The 21,434-nt window shown below is 37.4% G+C and overlaps 1 protein-coding gene across 5 annotated transcripts in view; it reads right to left on the bottom strand.

The window, feature by feature from the left end:
- Positions 1-21,434, bottom strand: part of PDE7A (phosphodiesterase 7A) — a 135,594-nt gene that overhangs the window by 22,326 nt on the left and 91,834 nt on the right. For all 5 annotated transcript variants that reach the window (XM_049854108.1, XM_049854106.1, XM_049854107.1 and 2 more), the window contains 2 exons: positions 6,404-6,555; positions 4,599-4,662 (listed from right to left, as the gene is read on the bottom strand). In XM_049854108.1, coding sequence (XP_049710065.1) covers positions 4,599-4,662; positions 6,404-6,555 — 216 coding nt within the window. The remainder of the gene's footprint in view (positions 1-4,598; positions 4,663-6,403; positions 6,556-21,434) is intronic.

Genomic DNA, 21,434 nt, shown 5'->3' with positions numbered 1-21,434 from the left:
AAAGAATTGGAAGATAAGTATTTTCGAATAACAAATAACAGTAAGAAAAACAGTGTACTCTCTTGGTCCCTCCAGTCACAGCTAAGCTTCCTGAAACAGTTCATGCAATGGGGGTCATCTTCCTCCCCAACTTCCACTTGTCTGTCAAGGACAACTGGAGTTACAGAAAGTCTAGAAATTAAATTGGGGGGGGGGGGGCGGGGAGCTACCATTTTTATAATGCTTGGTTTTCCCTTCCATGGTACAACTCTCCATTTTTTAAACCTTCTATTATATTTCTCAAAATAGAAACTGTGGACACATATGTTTATCAACATATATCCTACAGGACACGTAATACTATATTATTTTGACAATTTAACAGACCATATATTTTAAAGGGGTATGAGCTCATAAATTACTGCCAGCATTTGGATAATATCAACATGATTCTAGTTTTCTCTAAAGAAGTCTATGCATCTTACTAAAATGTATAAAGGATAGAACTAGTCTCACAATGAAATTTGCAGTAACAATATGTACAAAGAATAATAAATGACTATTTGGCTGAACTTGTTACCCAAAACTGCCTAAAATAATTCTTCGCAGAAGCCCGCGGCTAAGGATAAAGTTAATTAATTGGAGCAATATTTGCATGAGCAATGCATGTTGAAAAGGATGTGGCAAGCCGAAAGAGGTTCTTTTAAAAACCTACCTAACATGTCTCTTCCAAATAGAAAGGAAAAAAAAAAAAAGTTAAAATATTTTATGTTTAAGAAATTCACTGGTAAAATGCATTCAAGTACTGATAGCACTAACCACTCTCCTGGTACAAACGTGAGCCCACGTGGTCTGGACACATTTGTGAGGAGGTTAAGCTGTTTTCCTCCCATTACTGCTGTACCAGCCCACTTTTCTTTGGGCATAGACAGAAATTTCAGAATATATATTCATTCTGTATATTAAAGTTATCATAGGGTTCTTCTGAAATCATTTTCCAAACCTAGGTAAACAAATTACCAATTTCTAGGGTCTGAAAGCTAGAATCTAATGGTGAAAATGCCCTCTCCTGGGGATTCAGAGAAACTGCAGGAAGAGACTGCAGAAGACCTGCTCCCAACAGAGCTTTACAGAAAACCTTGAAGGAGTGCACTAGCCGCCTCAAAAGGAGAAACTGCATGCGACAGATTTCCCTTCTTAGGTCACAAGATACCAACTGAATATTTTAGTTTCAGTGAATAAGAACATGTAGAGCGTAATATAGCTCACCTTTCACACAAATCAATGAAACATTTCAAAACAAGTAATGCTTAACTGATGTGTTAAACAAGCACAGAACTTTTTATGGAAATGGAAACAAATGCTTTCTTAGATAAGAAAACTGTATTGACAGAAAAGCTACCCTCATAAAAATCTATCAAAGGATAGAATTGCCTATAATACAGTGCCCTGGATAGTTTTTAGGAAGCAGTTCTGGGTAGGAGCCGGGCAGGATCAGCTGCCGCCACAGCACTGGCCAGGGGAGTGGTGTTCCGCACCAGATCGCTTTTGGGGAGGCAAGAGGTATACTGCTATTTCAAGTACCCCATCTCTCCTCCCCTGTAAAAGGAACATCAAATGTATTCCACCAGACAATACTTTCCTTCTTGGAGAGAAGCTGGGGACCTCTTGATTTTTGTCCCCTTTTCCATATTACTTGGAAAATGACCAGTGTAAGGAACACAGAAAACACCGGATGAACAGGCAAGAAAGGAGGGCTATACTCTTTGGATACTATGTTTACATATATCATCCAAAATTCATTTCAGGTTAAAACATTTTTTAAAGGAAAACAGATCTAATTACATAATTTTAGTTAAATGAATTTTCTTCTTCTACCCATTTGTTTCCCAATAATCTCTGTGTAGAGAATTCCTGTGACTTCCAGGTAGCTGTAGTTAACTGAGCTGTAAAACCACAGTGGTTTCTACTAACCCTCAATGATCTGGAATCAACCCAAAGAAGAAACCATTCAGCCATCCTCTTCACTAATCCATTTTAAGGGGTGAGGTGATCAAAGGAAATCAAAGTGCTCAGTTAACTCATGTGGACTGGTGGCTACTGCTTCTGCCCATCCGACACACTGTCAATCTCACTCCACTTTCACTCGGTAATACGCCAAGTTCTCCTGACTAGCAGGGTCTGTACTTTTTAAAAATAAGATTTAGAGAAGAACAATCAACTATTTCAATGACTGACAAGTGTTCCAGTAGACTAATAATAGGCCATGAGCTGTTAAGAGTTTAAATGAGGCTAAACTTCGAAGGTGTTAAGAGTGGCACTGTTTCATCTATATTTATCTTGATATAATAACTAATGTTCGTGTTGCCTGGAGAAAGGGAAATTTCCCAGATCTAGAAGAGGCTGGGCCGCCAGATATTTCACTCCCCATATTTTTTAAAAAGGGAGGGCTGAGGGGAAGGACAAGTGTGTAAATGATATCAGAGCCCTTCCGGTATAAACAGGCCACAGTGGGGCAGGGAGAGGAGCAGACACTTGGTCACCAAAGAACAAAGGAGAGATGGAAGGGAAATAGAAAAGAGGAAGAATAAAAAAGCCGGAAAGGTGAAGGGAGGTTTTGCTGACAAAGGCATACTTCATTGTTTTCACACTTTTGTCTAGGATTGATCCAATTTATTTTCTTTCAACAGTGTGCAGACAAATTGAAGGTGTATACAAAGCCATCTTGCTATGCATGGCCACAAAGCCAAGGAGGAACATGGTGATTCTCAAGATGAATAAAGTTATATTTCTTCTTTGTTTTACATATTTGGCTTCCTTACAAAAGAACCTTCATTCCAAAGTGTAATAAGAAAAAGCAGGTGATATCAAAGTATAGCCGTGACTCATGTATTTATTTCATCATTCTAAACAGTCAGAACTGAATTCCACTCAGTACTCTCCACTCTGCTCCATTTTATTAAAAAGGTATTTAGACACAAAAGGGACAAAGACTAGCTAAACTACATGTACCACCATGAATTATGACAAAACTTTTATCCTACATAAAAATGATCCCCAAAGGGAATCCTGTGTCTGTTCCCAAAGAACATGTTCCTTTTTTCAGAGAGAATAGGAAAACAAGACCCTACCCCCTACCACAAAACAAAACAAAACAAAACCCAGGAGGGAATAAAGGGGTCAGATTCACTTGTGGGCCTTTTTTCAAACTACTCATACTCCTGTAGACTCTGATAAGCTCTCCTAAAGCAGCGAGCTCTTCCCACGCCTCACCTTTAGAAGCACTGCTGATCACAATATGCAATGTCACTCAAGTGTGCAGAGAAAGAGAAGCCTGAGAACCATACCGCTACAAGCAAGGATGCCTCTCAAAAGGTCTTTAACCACCATGCATCTGTAGCTATCCAAACTGAAATACTAGAACTACTGTACTTGAAGGCTAAGGACCATAGTCTTAGGGGACATCTAGGTCAATTGACATAAAACAGTGCATAAAGACAATGTTCTACATCCTAGCCTGGTGAGTAGTGTCTGGAGTCTTAAAAGCTTGCAAGCGGCCATCTAGGAAGCAACTATTGGTCTCTTCTCACCTGGAGCAAAGGCAAATGAAGAAAATCTGAGGCCAGAAGAACTAGATGGTGCCCATCTATCACTACTGACCAACCACTTTGACCAGGATCACAACAGAAGATCCTGGTTAGAATGAGTAAAAAATGTAGAATAAATAAATAAATGAAGTTAAAAACAAAACAAAAAAGACTTACTGGTCTGAAAAAGACTGGAGGAACTGCTGGGACTAATGTTCTAAGACAACCTTCTAACTTGAAACTTAAGACACTAAAGGAGGTCACCTTTCAGCCAAATAATGTTGTTAGGTGCCATCGAGTCAGTTCCACTCATAGTGACCCTACATCCAACAGAACAAAACACTGCTGGGTCCTGCGTTACCCACACCATCATTACTATGTTTTTATACCCGTGAAGAATGTGCTCCTTAGAACAATTAACTATATGAGACCAAAAGTGCAACATTTGCCTAAAACTGTATATGAAAAGGCAGGAAGAGACAGGGTAACAGGACTAATGGAAATAGGGAACCACCCAGGGAGGAAATGTGGAAAGTGCTGACACACTGCAGGGATTGCAAGCAATGTCACAGAACAATTAGTATAAGAATGGCTGATTGGAAAATTAATTTGCTATGTAACCTTTCACCTAAAGCACAATAAAATGTTCAAAAAAAAACAAAAACAAAACCTGAAGTGCCATACCAGAAAATGCCATGATCAGTGGTCACAATCAAAAGAAAAAAAATCAAAAACAGTAAAAATATTCATTTTGAATCATTAAAATAATAACAGCATTAATTAGGGATAGCCAAGTGATGATGATGATTACTTCTGACTGATGTTAAAAGTAATAATAAAAAAAATAAAATTGTAAGAACACTTCTCTGGACTAAAGATCAGTCACTCGAGAAGGGACAAAACGATGCTCTGGTCCAGCAGAGGGCCCACTCCCCTAAGTGAATGGACGCAGCAGACCACCAGCAGCTCTTCCGTCAGTGCAATCACCCACAAAAACCACAGTAACTTGAATAAGTCAAATTCTTCACTTACCATTTGTTAGTCTATCAAATAGAAAGATATCAAAATTCCAATTTCCAACTTTTTCCAGCATACACTGAAATGAAAACCAAACATTCCTACTGTAATTTAATTTCGATAACATTCTCTATCTTTTGTAGATGGTCCACAGAGAAGTTAAGGAAAACGGAAAGTGACTGAATTACTTTAAGAAATGCCAATTATCATTTTCCTTTTAATCATGACTTTTCCAATGGGCTCCAAAAAAGAATACAGTCCAAAGGAATAAACTCCATTTGAAAAACAAAACATTGTTTTATTTTTCAGTTAATGGATATATAGGTAAGGATAGTATTTAACTTATTCCATGAACTTTCAAGAATCTTAATATAATTTAACATCAATTTAGTGTGGTTCGTACACAGCATGGTCTAGAAGCCAGATTTTTAAAACCTACTAAAAATAAGGTAATAGCTATTAAGTGCTCACTACATTCCAGGCTTTACTCACTCTTTACTACTCACGACACTATCAAGCAGGTGCTATTTGCAATTTTCATTTTATACATGGGGAAACTGAGGCAAAAAATAACTACCTTGTTCAGCTAGAAAGTGACAGAACTGGGATCTTAAATCAGGTAGTCTGATTCTGGTACCTAGCTGTATGACATCTATACTATACCATACTTGTTTGTTATTCTATCTTTTTAAAAAACACTCTACACTTATGGAGAATTCATTTACATTCTTTAAACATCTTTATAAAATAATTAATAGCATTTAGTACATTAACTTTTAGGACAGTGTGTATTTTGGCCAAGCAAATAAACCCCACAAAAGCCTTAAATTCCAAGTAGATTATATTTCTATACCATATATTCTTAACCTGAAAATTTTGTGGATCTTGTTTTCAAGGAACAAACTTTTATTTTGTATCCAAAAATTTAGTGTTACACACATTCATGAATGAGCAACACTAAGATATTACTATAGTGATTACCAAATTATGATAATACTAGTAACAACCAGTGATTTCCAGACCTATATTCTCATCCTAGAAAACAGAACTTGCGAACTGTTTCTTCTTAGAGGGAAGCAAAATTTTTCACTTGAATGTAATAGTAATTGTAAAGATGGTACCCCATCTATACAAATTCACAAAATCTGGTCTACAAATATTAAGCCAAAGAATAATTTAAAATACATTAAAAACTTAAGAATAGCAAGAAGTCTCATTTGTTCAAAACTAAGCTCATCTAACCTCCACCTTCATTAAGACATTCTTTTTATTATATAAAGGTGAAGTAAATAATGCTCACAATTACTGGATATAACTAAAATCATGTCCAAATTCTCAAAATACCATACTGATGCAAGAGACTATGAAAAATCATTTGACTGAAAGCCATGAGACCAGACTTCCTTTTTTAGGTTTACCTCTAACCAGCTGAGTGAGCTCAAACTAGTCCCTTATGCTTTCTAGGCTTTAGTTTCCTTATCTATAAAACACAAATGTTAGATTGAGTAATCGCTAATATTCTGTCCAACATTAAGATTCTTTGTAAACATATAGCTTAATGTTCTATTGATCTACTTGTTATTCAATGTCAAAATAAATGAAAATATTTTCATCATTTCAATTAATTATTTAATTAATTATAACTTATGCTAAATTATAAAATGAACAACTACTCTAAAGGAGAAACCTGAAAAATGGGCCCAACTTATTTTTACAGATAAAGTAGAAAAAAAAAATTTTATAAATTGTACCATATGGGAAAAAAAGGTCTTCATTAAACTTATCCCAAAAAAGTAATGTTTTCTGAAAGCTATACACACCTTAGCTTGTCCATTATAATCGTCATCTAAAATGTTCAGAGAATTTGAAACTGTAGTACCACGAAAAAACCGTGAAGATCTAAGATATCTCTGGAAACTTAGTAATCTCCTGATATTCCTTGCAGAGACAGAAACTTCAAATTCTGATTGAGCTGAAAATAAAATGAGTAAAAGGTGAGTACACCAAGTCACAAATGTGCATATGCTATCTTTGAGATACTCCTTCTAGTTAAATAAAAGTATTTTTTAAAAAATAATCTTTATACCACATTTCTAGAACAGGTACTTAATTTTTTCAGTTGAAAAACTAAGAATGAAAAAGTGAACAGCCAGTTTTTTTCTTTTTTTTTAATGTATTTTCTTTTTGTTGTTGAGAATTACACACACAACATACACCACTTCAACAATTTCTACGTGTACAATTCAGTGACATTGATTACATTCCTCAAGTTGTACAACCATTCTCACCCTCCTTTTCTGAATTGTTCCCCCCCGATTAACATCAACTCACTGCCCCCTAAATTTTCTATCTAGTCTTTTGAGTTGCTCTTGTCAATTTGATCCCATATAGATAGATCTTAAAAGAGCACAATGCTCAAGGCAGACATTCTTTACTAGTTAAACTATTCTTTGGTTTTAAGAAGATTCCAGGGGATATTTTTGGCTGAAGTTTTAAAGGTTATTTCAGGGCAATAGTTTCAGGAGTTCATTTGACCTCCAAAGCTCCAAGAATGTCTCAAATCAACGGGAATTTGAAATTCTATTCTGCATTTCCCCCTTCTGATCAGAATTCTTCTACATAATCTTTGATCAAAATGTTCAGTAATAGTAGCTGTGCACCATCCAGTTCTTCAGGTCTCATGGCAAAGGAAGCAGTTATTCATGGAGACAATTAGCCACATATTCTACTTCCTCCTCTTATTCCTGACTCTCCTTCTTCCTGTTGCTCGAGGGGAATAGAGACCAATTGTTGTACCTTAAATGGCCAATCCTGAAGCACTTACAAATCTAAAGAAGAGTGTGCTCGGAATAACAATCAGTTTTCTTTTACCTTCCGAGAACTATCATCTATCATGCTACTGTTTGAATACACTATAGGAACATTATGGAGCAGAAAGACAAAATCAGGTTTCATATTGCCTTTTGCATTGAGAAGACAGGTCCCAAGTTATACATGAGACTGTAACTATTATACAATTAAAACATTTCAAATCCTAATGAGGTATCATTTCAAATCTTCCCTTACGATTATTTGATTTAGAGGAAAAGGAGATGGTACATGGAACAAAGTATCCTAAAGGGTTCTAAAGGATACTGGTAAAAACTGTGCATGGTGAAAACACTAGAAAATATGTGGTTCTATGTTACAGACAAATATGACATCTTTCAATATGTATAACAAGCCATTTTCCCCTCTAGTATTAGGATAAACTGAAGTTTCTTTGATTGAGCACCAGAGGAAATCATAAACTTAGGTTAAGAGCTAACTTACAAGGAAAATACCTATCTTTAAATTCTAGAATCCAAGTAAGCTCAGTGAAATGTTCACACTATAAGACACATAAAACTTAAAAGACTAAGGATCAACAAATCACCATCTTTTACCTTCATTGACTTGCATTAACTTATAATCACCAAGTAGAATGATAGGTAATTGAACATATTCTCTCTCATGTATCTACTCACTCATTCTTCTGCTTAACCTCTAGTACCTTTTGTTTCCTTATCTATAAAATGGGGGTGATAGTACCTAATTCAACAGGTGCTGGATTAAATAAAATAATGGATACAAGAGTCTGATGCATAGTAAAAAAAAAAAAAAAGATGCATAGTAGGTATTTAAATAAACAGTAACAATGTAGGTGATGATGGAATTGATGTTGATCCCACTGCTTGGAGATTTGCTTCCAGGTAATTACTCTAAATTCCAAATCTGCTCATGTTGCTCTAAATAAAGGCATTCAGTGGCTCCTCACCATCTTAAAATAAAATCCACCTCCTTAGCCTGGAAGAGAAAGCTTCATGTTCCAGTTTCTGCCTCTTTCCAGGCTTGACTCAGGTGTCACCTTTCCCGGGAAGCACAAGTGAATGTCCTCACACACTCCCATCCGGGAGAGTTGGAAGGCACCTCCTCTGGGTTCCCAAAGCTCCCTGCACATGTATCTATTATACTACTTCTGACATTTTATTATAATTGCTTATTTTTCTGTCTCCTTCCACAGAGGATGACCTCCAGTACAGGCATGAACTACTTATTTTCATCTCTGTACTCCAAAGCCGAACACAGTGCCAAGTTAATATTTTACCGGTACTAGTTGCCATCAAGTTGACCTCAACTCATGGTGTCCTCATGTGTGTCAGAGCAGAACTGTTTCTGCAGGGTTTTCAGTGGCCAGGTTTTTGGAAGTGGACCTCTAGGCCTTTCTTCCGAGGCACCTATGAGTGGACTCAAATCTCCAACTTCTGGTTCGCAGCTAAATGCATTAATCAATTGCATCATCCAGGGACTCCAGGTAAATGTCAAGTACTTGTAAAATTTATTGAATAAATGCATACTGCTTTTGAAATACCTGATGAGTTTTGATTCAGAAAAACTAGAAGTAAAATAATGTACACTGTTAAGTGGTTTACGTCCCTCATTTTTTGTACCAGTGCGTCTAAAGTACAAAATATCTAGAACAATTGTGGGATTAACTTTCTGATCTTTACCAATGTAACTTATATAAAAAAGACTAGAACCAGGATGGTAAACTCATTAATCTCAAGTGATAACTTCTGAACTAGGTGTTTGAAGAAACGAGGGTAGACTACAATTCCATGAAAGCAATGTTTCGAGTGCTTTGCGAAAGAAGGAAAGAAGGAAAGAAGGAAAGAAGGAAAGAAGGAAAGAAGGAAAGAAGGAAAGAAGGAAAGAAGGAAAGAAGGAAAGAAGGAAAGAAGGAAAGAAGGAAAGAAGGAAAGAAAGAAAGAAAGAAAGAAAGAAAGAAAGAAAGAAAGAAAGAAAGAAAGAAAGAAAGAAAGAAAGAAAGAAAGAAAGAAAGAAAGAAAGAAAGAAAGAAAGAAAGAAAGAAAGAAAGAAAGAAAGAAAGAAAGAAAGAAAGAAAGAAAGAAAGAAACAGCTCATTTAGTCCTCGACAATCTCAAAAGATAAATATTATTATCCCCCATTTTACACACTACAACACTAAGCCGAAAAGAGATTAAGTAACTTCTCCAAAGACATATATCTATACAGAGTGACACCAGGATTCTAAAACACAGATACCCCCGTTTACAAAGCCTATGTGCACGCTATTACTCATATGTTTTTTACTGTTTCTCTACAATATCATTTATTTACTGCTTATTATAAACATTCTGTGTATACCATTATTCAAAAGTCCTTACTTCAGATGAAGGTATGCACAAAAGGAAACAGGGGAAAGATGCTAATGTACAGGAATATAAGAACATTACACGACCCTTACAGCCTTACTCCTAGAAAAGAAATATCTGGAAGGCACAGTGTGGAATGCACAGATATGTGGGGAGGACATGAAACTGAATTAATATAATACTAGCACCTCCATCCCTGTACTTGTAAGGTTCTTTATCATTTTACAAATGCAAGTTCACATCCACAATCCTATTTGGTGATCACAACCTGTGAAGACAGTGAGGATTACCATCCCTATTTTACAAACATAACCTTAGAAAGGAAGGTAGAAATGCAATACAATTAAAGTATTAGAGCTAAGGCACTTAAAACACTTCTAAAAAATGTTGCAGAATGCATGTTCTCTCTTCATTATGGAAAAGTTACCTAAAAAAAGTTCAAAGTCACGAGCATGGCTTCATGAGCATTCTTTCAATTTATCTTACACCACACACAAAAGGTAACAATTTTGGCACTGGTAAGTACATTGCAGTGTGTGTCTATGTGTATGAATACATACTAATAGTAGAATCACTGCTTTCAAATGGTAAGTCCAAACTAATGCAGCCTTAAAGTAAATTTGAGAATTTCTTTGGGAGGGCAAGTGCATAAGGCCCCCAAAAATGAACTAGGCCCATTTGAGGCGGGAAAACTCAACAATTTGATCTACTATGCTAAGTCCTTATGTCCACCGGGCAGTCAGTGTTTAAGCCTGTTGGCACTGTCTGTGAGCCAGGGCCTCCACAGAGTGCATGTATTCTCCCCCGTCTTACTCCTATTTTCTTGGTGACTGTTCACAAGGCACAACCCCTCAATATCTCATTTTCGTTAATGAAAAATGTTAACAATAGTTCATGTCTTTTTCCTGTTTTTACAGAGTACTGAAGTTGAAACTCATTATCAAGAGTTCTGTTTTGACCATATTGCGATGAATATAAGACACGGAAACAAGGGGAAAATGCTCACTCATCATAGAAGCCAAACGTCTCCCAGTGAGACTAACTCCATATAGAAACCTATACAGCATAAGAAACAAAGTAAGCCTTTACTTAATGACAGATGCCTTAACAAAACTGGATATTTCAGACAAACTAAGAAAGGCAGAGGACCTATCTAGAGGAAACAATAAATTACCCAGAGAGAAGTGTTTCCTTTACCCAGGACCTCATATGGGGAAACTATACCTAAGAAGACTATATTCTGGAAAAGACTGAAAATCCCCTAAGACTTTACAGATATGCCAACTAAAACTACCTCAAAGCGTTGCTGAAGACCTAATACAGGACCAGAACTTGGGGTGAGGGGGAGGACTAGTTTGATTTTTTTTCTCATTAATCTAATTTTTTAATAGATAATGTATTCATTCACACAATTCAAAAATGAAAATAATACTATGTATTATTTTTCTACTTCATATACATAAATGGTAGCATGCTATAAAACCAGCTCTGTATCTTGCTCTTTAATTTATCTTGGAGCTCTTTCCCTATTGGTACATAAAGAGCTTCCTCATTCCTTTACTAGATTGTGAAGTATTTCATCATATAGATGAACCATAATCTATTTAACCAGCTTCTTTCTAAAGAACATGTGCTACAATTTCACAGTGTGCAAAAACACTTCTGTTATTTTCGACAAAGGTGCTGAGTCTATCCAATGGGAAAAGAATAGTCCCTTTAATAAATGGTACTGGGACAACGGGATTTCCAAAAACAAAAGAATGAATGTGGACCCATACCTCACATCAAACAAAAACTCAAAATGAATCAAAGACATAAATATCAGAATTAATATCATAAAATTTTTGGAGGAAAACACAACGGTAATACTTCAGGACTTAGTTTTTAACACTGGATCCTTATATAACACCGAAAGCACAAGTGCCAAAAGACAAATAGATAAATGGGACTTCATCAACATTAAAAACTTTCGAACTTTCACTTAAAGCACAATAAAAATTATAAAAAAAAAAGTTGAATAAACAAATGGATGAGTAAATGAAAAAAAAAAAAACTTTTGTTCATCAAAGGACTTTATAAACCAAGTGAAAAGACAACCTACAGACTAGGAGAAAAATTTTGGGGACTATATATGTGATAAGGGCTTAACATACAAAATATATAAAGAACTCGTATAACAGCAAAAAGACAATCAAAAAATGGGCAAAAGACCTGAATAGGCATTTCACGAAACAAGAAATACAAATGGCCATGAAAAGTTGAGCACATGAATAGATGCTAAACATCATTAGTTGTTGTTATTAGGTGCCGTAGAGTCAGTTCCAACTCATAGCGACCCTAGGTACAACAGAACGAAACACTGCCCAATCCCGTGCCATCATCACAATAGTTGCTATGTTTGAGCTCACTGTTGCAGCCACTGTGTCAATCCATCTTGTTGAGGGTCTTCCTCTTTTTTGTTGACCCTCTACTTTACCAAGCATGATGTCCTTCTCCAGGGACTGGCCCCTCCTGATAATATGTCCAAAGTACCTGAGACAAAGTCTCGCTATCTTCACTTATAAGGGGCATCCTAGTTGTACTTCTTCCAAGACAGATTTGTTCGTTTGTCTGGCAGTCCATGATACCATGTTCAAAGGTACTGATTCTTCCTTGGTCTGTCTTCCTTATTCACTGCCCAGCCTTCCCGTGGATATGAGGCTACTGAAAACACCATGGCTTGAGTCAGGCCCATCTTAGTCCTCAACCACCTTAGTCCTCAAAGTGACACCTTTGCTTTTTAACACTTTAAAGAAGTCTTTTGTAGCAGATTTGCCTAATGCAAAACGTCCTTTGATTTCTTGACTGCTGCTTCCATGGGAGTTGATTGTGGATCCAAGTAAAATGAAATCCTTGACAACTTCAATCTTTTCTCTGTTTATCATGACGTTGCTTATTGGTCCAGTTGCAACGATTTTTGTTTTCTTTATGTTGCGGTGCAATCCATCCTGAAGTCTGTGATCTTCATCACTAAGTGCTTCAGGTGCTCTCAGCAAGTAACGTTGTGTCATCTGTGTATCACAGTTTGTTAATGAGTCTTCCTCCAGTCCTGATGCCACGTTCTTCTTCATATATACCAGCTTCTCGGATTATTTGCTCAGCATACAGACTGAATAAGTATGGAAATGATACAATGATATAAGTCTGTCATAAAGATAAAAATATTGTATGACCCTACTGCTTTGAAATACTAGACTGAGCAAGTGTATAGAGACCAAAGATTAATAGTGGCTACCAGGGGCAGGCAGGAGGGAGAAGGAAAGGAAGACTCGATGCTTAGGAGACAATGAGCTTTTGTTAAGAGTGATGGAAAAATCTGGAAAAGGGATAATGGTGAAGTCTGAACAACATGATGAATGTAATTAATGCCACTGAATTGTAGATATATAGAAAATGTTGAAATGCCTGTTTTGTTACACATATATTTACCACAAAAAAACTGTACTTTGTCAAAATGCTCATATTTCTACTACCTGATCTGCCACCATTAAATACTATCCTTTAATTTTCAGTTATTACACACAAGGAAATCACTCTATCTCTTTTCCTCCTCCAATTTTTGTTATTTGTCAGAGCATGTAACATTCACATTGTTAACTCTCACCCTACACCCACTTTCATTTTAGATTTATTTCTAGAATTAAATATATTCAATACTGCAAATCCTTTTACCACGGGTTCCTCAGTTATCATCTGGTTTGATTAGGTTCGCCCTCTTGTAGTTTTCTCTAGAAAGGTTCATGAAAAGAATATATATTCGGTTCTTAAATGTTCAAAACTTTTTTCCATAGTCTTTGTACACGAAGGACAGCTTGTCTGACTCTCATTTTCCTTCCTTGAGCTTACTGAAGGTATCGGTTCATTGACTTCTGGCACTGAGATCTGCAAAATCTGAGGCAAATCTGATAGACAGATGCCCCTTTATAAGTGACTTGGTTTTTTTTTTTTTTTTTTTTTTTAACATGGACACCCACCAAATTATCTGTATCTATAAAGCCCAATGACTTTACTAAGACACAGCTTAGTGTTAACCACTCTGAGTTGTTTTTCTCCTGGTACATGGTGTGCTAGTTCAATACATAAATCCAAATTTTCTGTTATTTCTGAAAAGCTTTCTTGAATTACATCTTCAAATATTTACCCTGTTCTACTTTTTTTTACTCTATTAGCTTTCTTATTCAAAGACTTCAAACTGCCAGTGTTGAAACTCCTTTATCTCACTTTCTCTTGAATCCTTTTTAACTATTTATTTTGTTGGCTTTTTTCATTTCTATCCACTGTGTTCCTACTGTTTACTGCAGTGTACATCCTATCATGTGCCCCTTACAAATCTGTCTTCATTTCTGTGATATATTTGAAATTTACCTCTACTATTTCCTAATTCTGAGTGTATATGTTTCGACTTCTCTTGTTGTCTCGTCTGATTATGCCTTCCTTGAGTTTTTGAATTTGTGCTTTGTGGAGAAGCTGTTGCTTTATTTCGTTTTTTAAATGAGTGGGAGAAAAATTTGGTCACAATTTTCATCAGTTCCAAGGCACCATTTTTCTCTTCAGTGCACTTCAATCATGGATAAGTTCTGCAGCTCTCTCCCATTGCTTTGCTTGATTAAATTATCTGATATATTAACTCCTCTGGGATTAGCAGCTCCAAGCCTTCTCTTCTGCTCAATCCAGGGCTGAGAATGGAGAGAAGTAGCATAAGAGGGCTTATTTGTCTAGAAACAACCATCGTTAGCTCCCTATGAATTATTTTATATATGTATACATACATAATTTTTATACATAGCAGGGAGTCCGGCCTGACTACCTACTTCAAAAAGTGAAACCCTTTGATCACAAATGCCTGATTCATAACTGATCGTGGGGATGGTGCAGAATTGGGCAGCATTTTGTTCCTTTGTACATGGGGTCTCCGTGAGTCAGGGGCCAAGTCAACGGCGGCTAACAACAACTACATCCTAGGGTGTACATACAGTTTTTCTTTTATCCAAGAAAGTTCACAATATGTTTTTCTCACTTAGGAGTTTATGACCATCTTTTCATGTCAATAAATACACTTATGCGGCATCATTTTGACCAGCCATGTTATATCCTAAGGTATGCAATTATCATAATGTACTTCACCTTTTTGCTGTTAGACTGTTCCTAAATTTTATTTTTCTTACAAGTAATTCTGTAATAAACATCCTTGTAACTAAACCTTTACATACATCCTGATTCCCTTAAAATAAATTCTCAGGGACAGAACAATTAACTGAAACACATACCAATGGCTTCTAAAGCACACTGCCCAACTAGAGTAGTAGTATTCTAAGAGAAAACTAGAGAAATTTCCAGAACTGTCTTAGAATAGCTTCCCACATATGATCTAGCAAAACAGATCAGAAACTATAAATCAAGGATAAAGCATGATGAGATCATTTTAAATTGCTGGAAATTTTGAGCTTCTTCATTTAGTTTGCGTTTTCTCTCCACTGCTTCCCTACAGTGATTAAAATTTAAATTTTTAAAAGAAAAAGTCTATAGACTTATTTTCTGGGACAACAAAGGGTACAGCTGGGAAGGCTGCCCCCAAATTTTCAGTCAGCCTGGTCAGAACGGAACCTGAGTAAAGGAAACTAATGGAAGCAAGTAGAGAGAGGAAAGGAGATCCGGGGTAATAATCAGGACCATTTACCAGTATCGGTTGCCGCGGAGTTGATTCCAACTCATGGAGACCCCATGTGTGTCAGAGCAGAACTGCACCCCGTAGGGTTTTCGGTGGCTGGTTTTTCTGAAGCAGATCTCCAGGTCCTTCTTTGGAGGTGCCTCTGAGTGGACTTGTATTTCCAACCTTTTGGTTAGCAGCCAAGTGTTAACCATTTGTACCACCCAGGGACTCCTAGTTTCATTTGGATGTACAGGGGACTGGGAGGAGTAAAAAGTGACTCTGAGAATTTTACAAGTACTTTCATTTAGACAACTACTAAAAATGTCGCAGTCTGACCCTATTATCCATTTTCTCATGAGCTCATTCTACAACACGAAGCACACTATTATTTACTTTATAGCATAATATACAATAGATTAAACTCGTCTTTAGTAACACCCAGCTTCTGTCAGGCTCATACTGTTTAAGTCCCAGGCTAGTTCTAGTTTACATGGTTACCTACATTCCAATCCAGCTTAGAAAGCCAACATGGCTCAGCGAATTAATCAAGTTACTATTAAAGAGCTGCTCGCACTGCTGGTTCTTTTCTAAAATACCACATTACCTCACTGTGTGACCATGAACAAGCTCATCAGTCTCCACCAAAATCAAGTCAATGTTGTAACTTAATGAACGCAGAAATTATTTCTCGTAACATTATTCCGGTTATCCATTCTTGGTTCCTCTGACCCAAAAACCTGTGTAATAGCAGGAGGATTTAGAAGCAATGCTTTTCTCTTGCTTTTTCCTCCTCATTTTAGCAAGTGGGTTCCAGGTTAAGAAAACAAAAGGGGTGCAGTCATCACACCTTGAGCAGTAGTAGTCCCAAGTCTCTCACAAACTTGCTTCTCTCTTATCATCCAAATGGCACAAAAGATTTCACTGATATTTAGTTAGTAGGCAAAAGGTCTTTAACAGAAAAGTCTTTGAATCTTCGGCCCTGACCACCACTGGCTGGCTTTAACAGTCCACAAGAGGGAGCCCTGCAGCCACTGTATCCGCCACATAGCGCCATAGAAGTAATACAGGGGCATATAATCATGAATTTCCCTTGTAGGTTAATTTTCTTTTCTTTTCTTTTTTTTTTTTAATTCAGTGCTCTAAGGTTTACCACTAGTATAAGGAAAGGTCATGTTGAATGGTAATGAAATAAAAAACCTGCAGACATTCTATACTCTGTTAATTCTTCTTAATAAGCCTCCCTTTCTCTCCTGTCGTTAGCTGCCTTTAAATCTGCCCCTGACTCATGGCGACCCCAAGCACAGTGGAAGGGATTGAACCATTGTAATCCACAGGGTTTTTACTAGCTGATTTTTGGAAGTAGATCACGAAGCTTTTTCTTCCTGGCGCATCTTAGTCTGGAAGCTCTCCTGAAACTTGTTCAGCATCATATCAACATGCAAGCCTCCACTGACAGACCAGTGGTGGCTGCACTCGAGGAGCACCGGCCAAGAATCGCAGCCAGGTTTCCCACGTGGAAGGAGAGGATTCTACTACTGAACCACCAATACCTCTTCTTTTTCCCAGTTTCCCTCAAAAAAGGTTTGAGAGCCCTATCTAAAGGCTTATTGTTAACACTAAGTAATTAAATTTATTCTACGTCTATGGACAAGCTTTCTTGGAAGACTTTTCACATCTAGCGTGCATGGGTAGTAAAAAAATTAGGTGCTTAGAGTAATGGTCTTTAGTAGAGTAGCATGTGCTGATACACAGAGGCAGTATAGCAGAATGCTTAAAAACAGGGCTTTGAGTTAGACACACGAGACTGAGTCCCAGCTCTGCCTCTTTCACAAGCTGTGTGACATTAGGCAAGTAACTTAAGGTCTCTGATCCTCGATTCCCTCATCTGTAAAACAGGCCATGACAGTTAAGGTTGTGTGTCAACTTGGCTGGGCCATGACTCTCAGTGGTTTGGCAGTTATGATGTAGTTTGGCAGTCATATAATGATGTGATCACCTCCATTAGATTTGATATACTGTGATCACCTCCATGATGGAATCTGCTGCAAGTAGCCAATCAGCTGAAAGGGAGTTTCCTTGGGGTTACAGCCTGCATTCAATATAAGTGGACAGTCTAACAAAACTCGTGGGCTTTTGTCTGCCCTGGATTCCGCAGCTTGGCTCCTGTTCGTCTGACCTCCAGCTCTTAGGACTTGAGCTAGCAGTCTGCCTGCCGTCTTGCCTGCTGATCTTGGGGTTCACCGGTTTTCACAGCCTGTGAGCCAGAGCCCAGCTGTCTCACTTGCTGATCTTGGGTTCACCAGCCCCTGTGGCTACATGAATCGGGAGAAGCCTCCAGCCTGATCCACGGACTTGGGACGTTCCAGCCTCTACAACCACGTGAGCAGTTTTCTTTACATAAATCTCTATGTATTTATACACTTTTATTGGTTTTGCTTCTCTAGAGAACCCAGTCTAAGACATAGGCCTAATAGGACTGTCGTAAAGAGAAAATAAGATAATACATGTAGCATATCTTTGCACAATTTTGGGCAAAGAATAAGCACTTAAAATTAATGGCTGCAGTTATTATTATAGATATCAAATATTTTTAAACACATGGCTGACTATAATAGTGACTAAATGGTATGTACTATTTTAATAAAATCAGATTTATTTTTTATGACAGCCTAACTTCATAGTGAAAACCACTGACTTGATACTGTAGAAATAATCACACATATCTAGAAGACTTCAAAATTAATATGTATACAAAGTCCCGTTATCTTAAAATGAATATATAAATAGTCCAAAGTTTCTTATAAAACAAAAAATTAAAGAGCTATTTTTCATTTAAGATTAGACCAATGTTAGTAGAATAAAATGTATGACCAATTTTCCCTCAAGCAATTCTTACAACCTTAGTTTGCAGAAGTTAGTATTTATTTTGACAGAATTTGAAAAAATAAGAGATGTACGTAGCCTGAGACCAGAATTAGCTAATGCCCAGCTACCACTACTGACCATTCTGACCAGGGACAAATAGAAGTTCCTGGAGAAAATGGGAAAAAAAATGTAGAATAAAATATACATTCCTAAAAAAGGCCACACTTACTGGACCTACAGGCTAGACGAACCGCCAAGACTATCGCCCGAAGATACCCTATGCACTTGGAACTGAAGCCACTTCTGGACATCACCTTTCAGCCAAGTAATAGATTGGCTTATAAAATAAACAAAATCTCCCAGAGCAAAGATGAGAAGCCAAGGAGGGGCAGGGAAACTAGATCAATGGAAATAGGACAAACAGAATGGAAAAGAGAATGCTGACACATTGTGAAAACTGTAACCAATGTCAAGAAACAATTTGTATAAAAATTGTTAGATGGGAACCTAATTTTCTGTGTAAATTTTCACCTAAAACACAATGAAGTATTTTTTTAGAAAAAGAGACAGAGAGATGTAAAAGCCTTTTAAAAAGTCTATTCTAATTATGGACCACTGCGGGCACAATGATTAAGAGCTCAGCTGCTAACCAAAATGTCAGCAGTTCAAATCCACCAGCTGCATCCTGGAAGCCCTACGGGGCAGTTCTACTCTGTCCTACAGGGTAGCTATGAGTCGGATTCAACTCCACAGCAATGGTTTGTTCTGGTTTTGGTATTCTAATTACTGTTATGGATTAGGCATTTCCACTCTTCAGAGCTGGGATATGTTGGATCCCACTTATGCTTAAAGACAGGATTTGAACATAGCTCCTTATTCATTAAATTCTTAATTCCCCTAAAAGTGAACTGAAAAAGAAGGAAAAGAAAGTACACAAGGCCGTAATGCAGCACTTCCTTCAAAAGTTTACATACAAAATTGAACCTTATGTTAAATCTCAACAAGGTTCCAATTCTCCAGTTTTACAAAGCGCGAAACCCATTGCTGTCAAGTCCATTCCAGATGGTATTAAACCACCGTTAACTTAAAGGATGGTGGTTTGAGCGCACCCAAACGTATCACAGAAGAAAAGGCCTGTCAGTCTGCTTCTGTTAAGATTCCCAGCAGCTAAGATAACCCCATTGGGCAGTTCTACTCTGTAACACATGGGTCGCCATGAGTCAGAATCAACTCAGCTGCAACTAACATGTACAACAAAAACTTGTATTAAGATTAAGGTCCAATCTGTACCAGTCCCTAATGTATGTTATAAAGACAGAGAGCTGATAGAATATTCTATTCTTCCAACTTTGGGGCAAAAAAAGAAACAAAAATCAGTGGTTTTCAAGTGTAAAAGTTTCAGAATCACCTGGAAATTAAATTTTTTTTTCAATACACATAGCTGGGGGCAGAGGGGATGCTCTTTTCTAGTGGGATTCTACACAGCAATGCTAATCTTTGCCAGCTTTAAGGGGATGTTACAGGAAGGCAGTGGGAGCACAGGCAATGGAGAAGATGGGGGAAAAGGACATGCGAATTTTGCATTGTGATAGCTACATGAACTATTAAATAAATGTTGTTTTGAAACAACCAGAAATTATTCCAAGACAAAAAGAATGATTGGGAACAAACTAAAATGTAATAGAAACTCCAGACAGAGTATGACTTTAATCTGTAATACCACAGCTCTAAGTGCAGGCTGGCATGCTCAAGTTTGAACAAATGACTAAATTACAAATGATGGACAGTCACTTAAGTAGACCAAACAAATAATGGCTGAAATGAAGTACGCTTGAAAATAGGAAAGTAATGATCAGGCCAAGTAGGCAAGTTAAGAAGAAAACATCGTAAAAAAGAAAATTGTATAGCTGAAGGAGATTTCAAGCAAGTGTTCTTTCTACTCAAGTGAAGAAGAAAAGCACTAAAAGCTTCATGATATAATAGAATCTACTATGACACATGGGGTCTCTATGAGTCGAAATCGACTATATGGCACCTAACAACAACAACAACCCATGCATCATGGATTGAATTATGTCCCCCCAAAAATGTGTGCATCAACTTGGTTAGGCCATGATTCCCAGTGTTGTATGGCTGTCCTCCATTTTGTGATTGTAATTTTATGTTGAGAGGATTAGGGTGGGATTGTAACACCACCCTCACCAGATCACCTCCCTATCCCCTGATCGAAGGTAAAGGGAGTTTCCCTGGGGTGTGGCCTGTACCACCTTTTATCTCTTAAGAGAGAAAAGGAAAGGGAAGCAAACAGAGAGTTGGGGATGTCACACCACCAAGAAAGCAGCACCAGGAGCAGAGCGTGTCCTTTGGACACGGGGTCCCTGCGCCTGAGAAGCTCCTCGACCTGAGGAAGCCTTCCTCCAGAGCCAACAGAGAGAGAAGGCCTTTCCCTGGAGCCAACGCCCTGAATTTGGACTTGTAACCTATTAGACTGTGAGAAAATAAATTTCTCTTTGTCAGAGCCATCACACTTGTGGTATTTTGTTACGGCAGCACTAGATGACTAAGACACCTTGTGTGAGAGTTACTATATATTAAAGACTGACATAAGCCAACACAATAAAACCAGTATGGCATGAGCTTTTAAACTCAAAATATGCAAACAGATTTCTTTTCTGGTCATATAACTAAGCATGAAACCAGTGATCCAATTTCAACACAGTCCTTTTAGGAAGAGGATCTAAGGAGAAATTTAGGGAGAGTTTTGAATGGTCTCACAGTGGGTCATTATAGTAAAGACGGCGTGAGAAACTTGACAGAAGGGAAGCAACCATCCTGAGGTTAGCTGACAGTTAATACAGATTATATTTAGAGAACTACAAATGGGACCCTACAAAATCAAACTGGTAGAAAATATACAGCTTTATTCAATTCAATGCAAGAAGAATATATTAAATCTCTACCATGAACCACAGGCTGCCAGAGCTGAGGAATTAAAAAAAAAAAAAAAAACAGGACAAAATGCCTAAGATTGAGAGCTTTTAGGCTCCAATATAAATATCCTGAAAGAGTTCCTTGCTGCATTAGCATGGGGTGGAGTGAAAT

This window comes from Elephas maximus, chromosome 15 (assembly GCF_024166365.1).
Source record: "Elephas maximus indicus isolate mEleMax1 chromosome 15, mEleMax1 primary haplotype, whole genome shotgun sequence".
Taxonomy (NCBI): Eukaryota; Metazoa; Chordata; class Mammalia; order Proboscidea; family Elephantidae; genus Elephas; species Elephas maximus.
The sequence above is the reverse complement of the archived record's forward strand: the minus strand, read 5'-3'. Positions and strand labels throughout refer to the sequence as shown.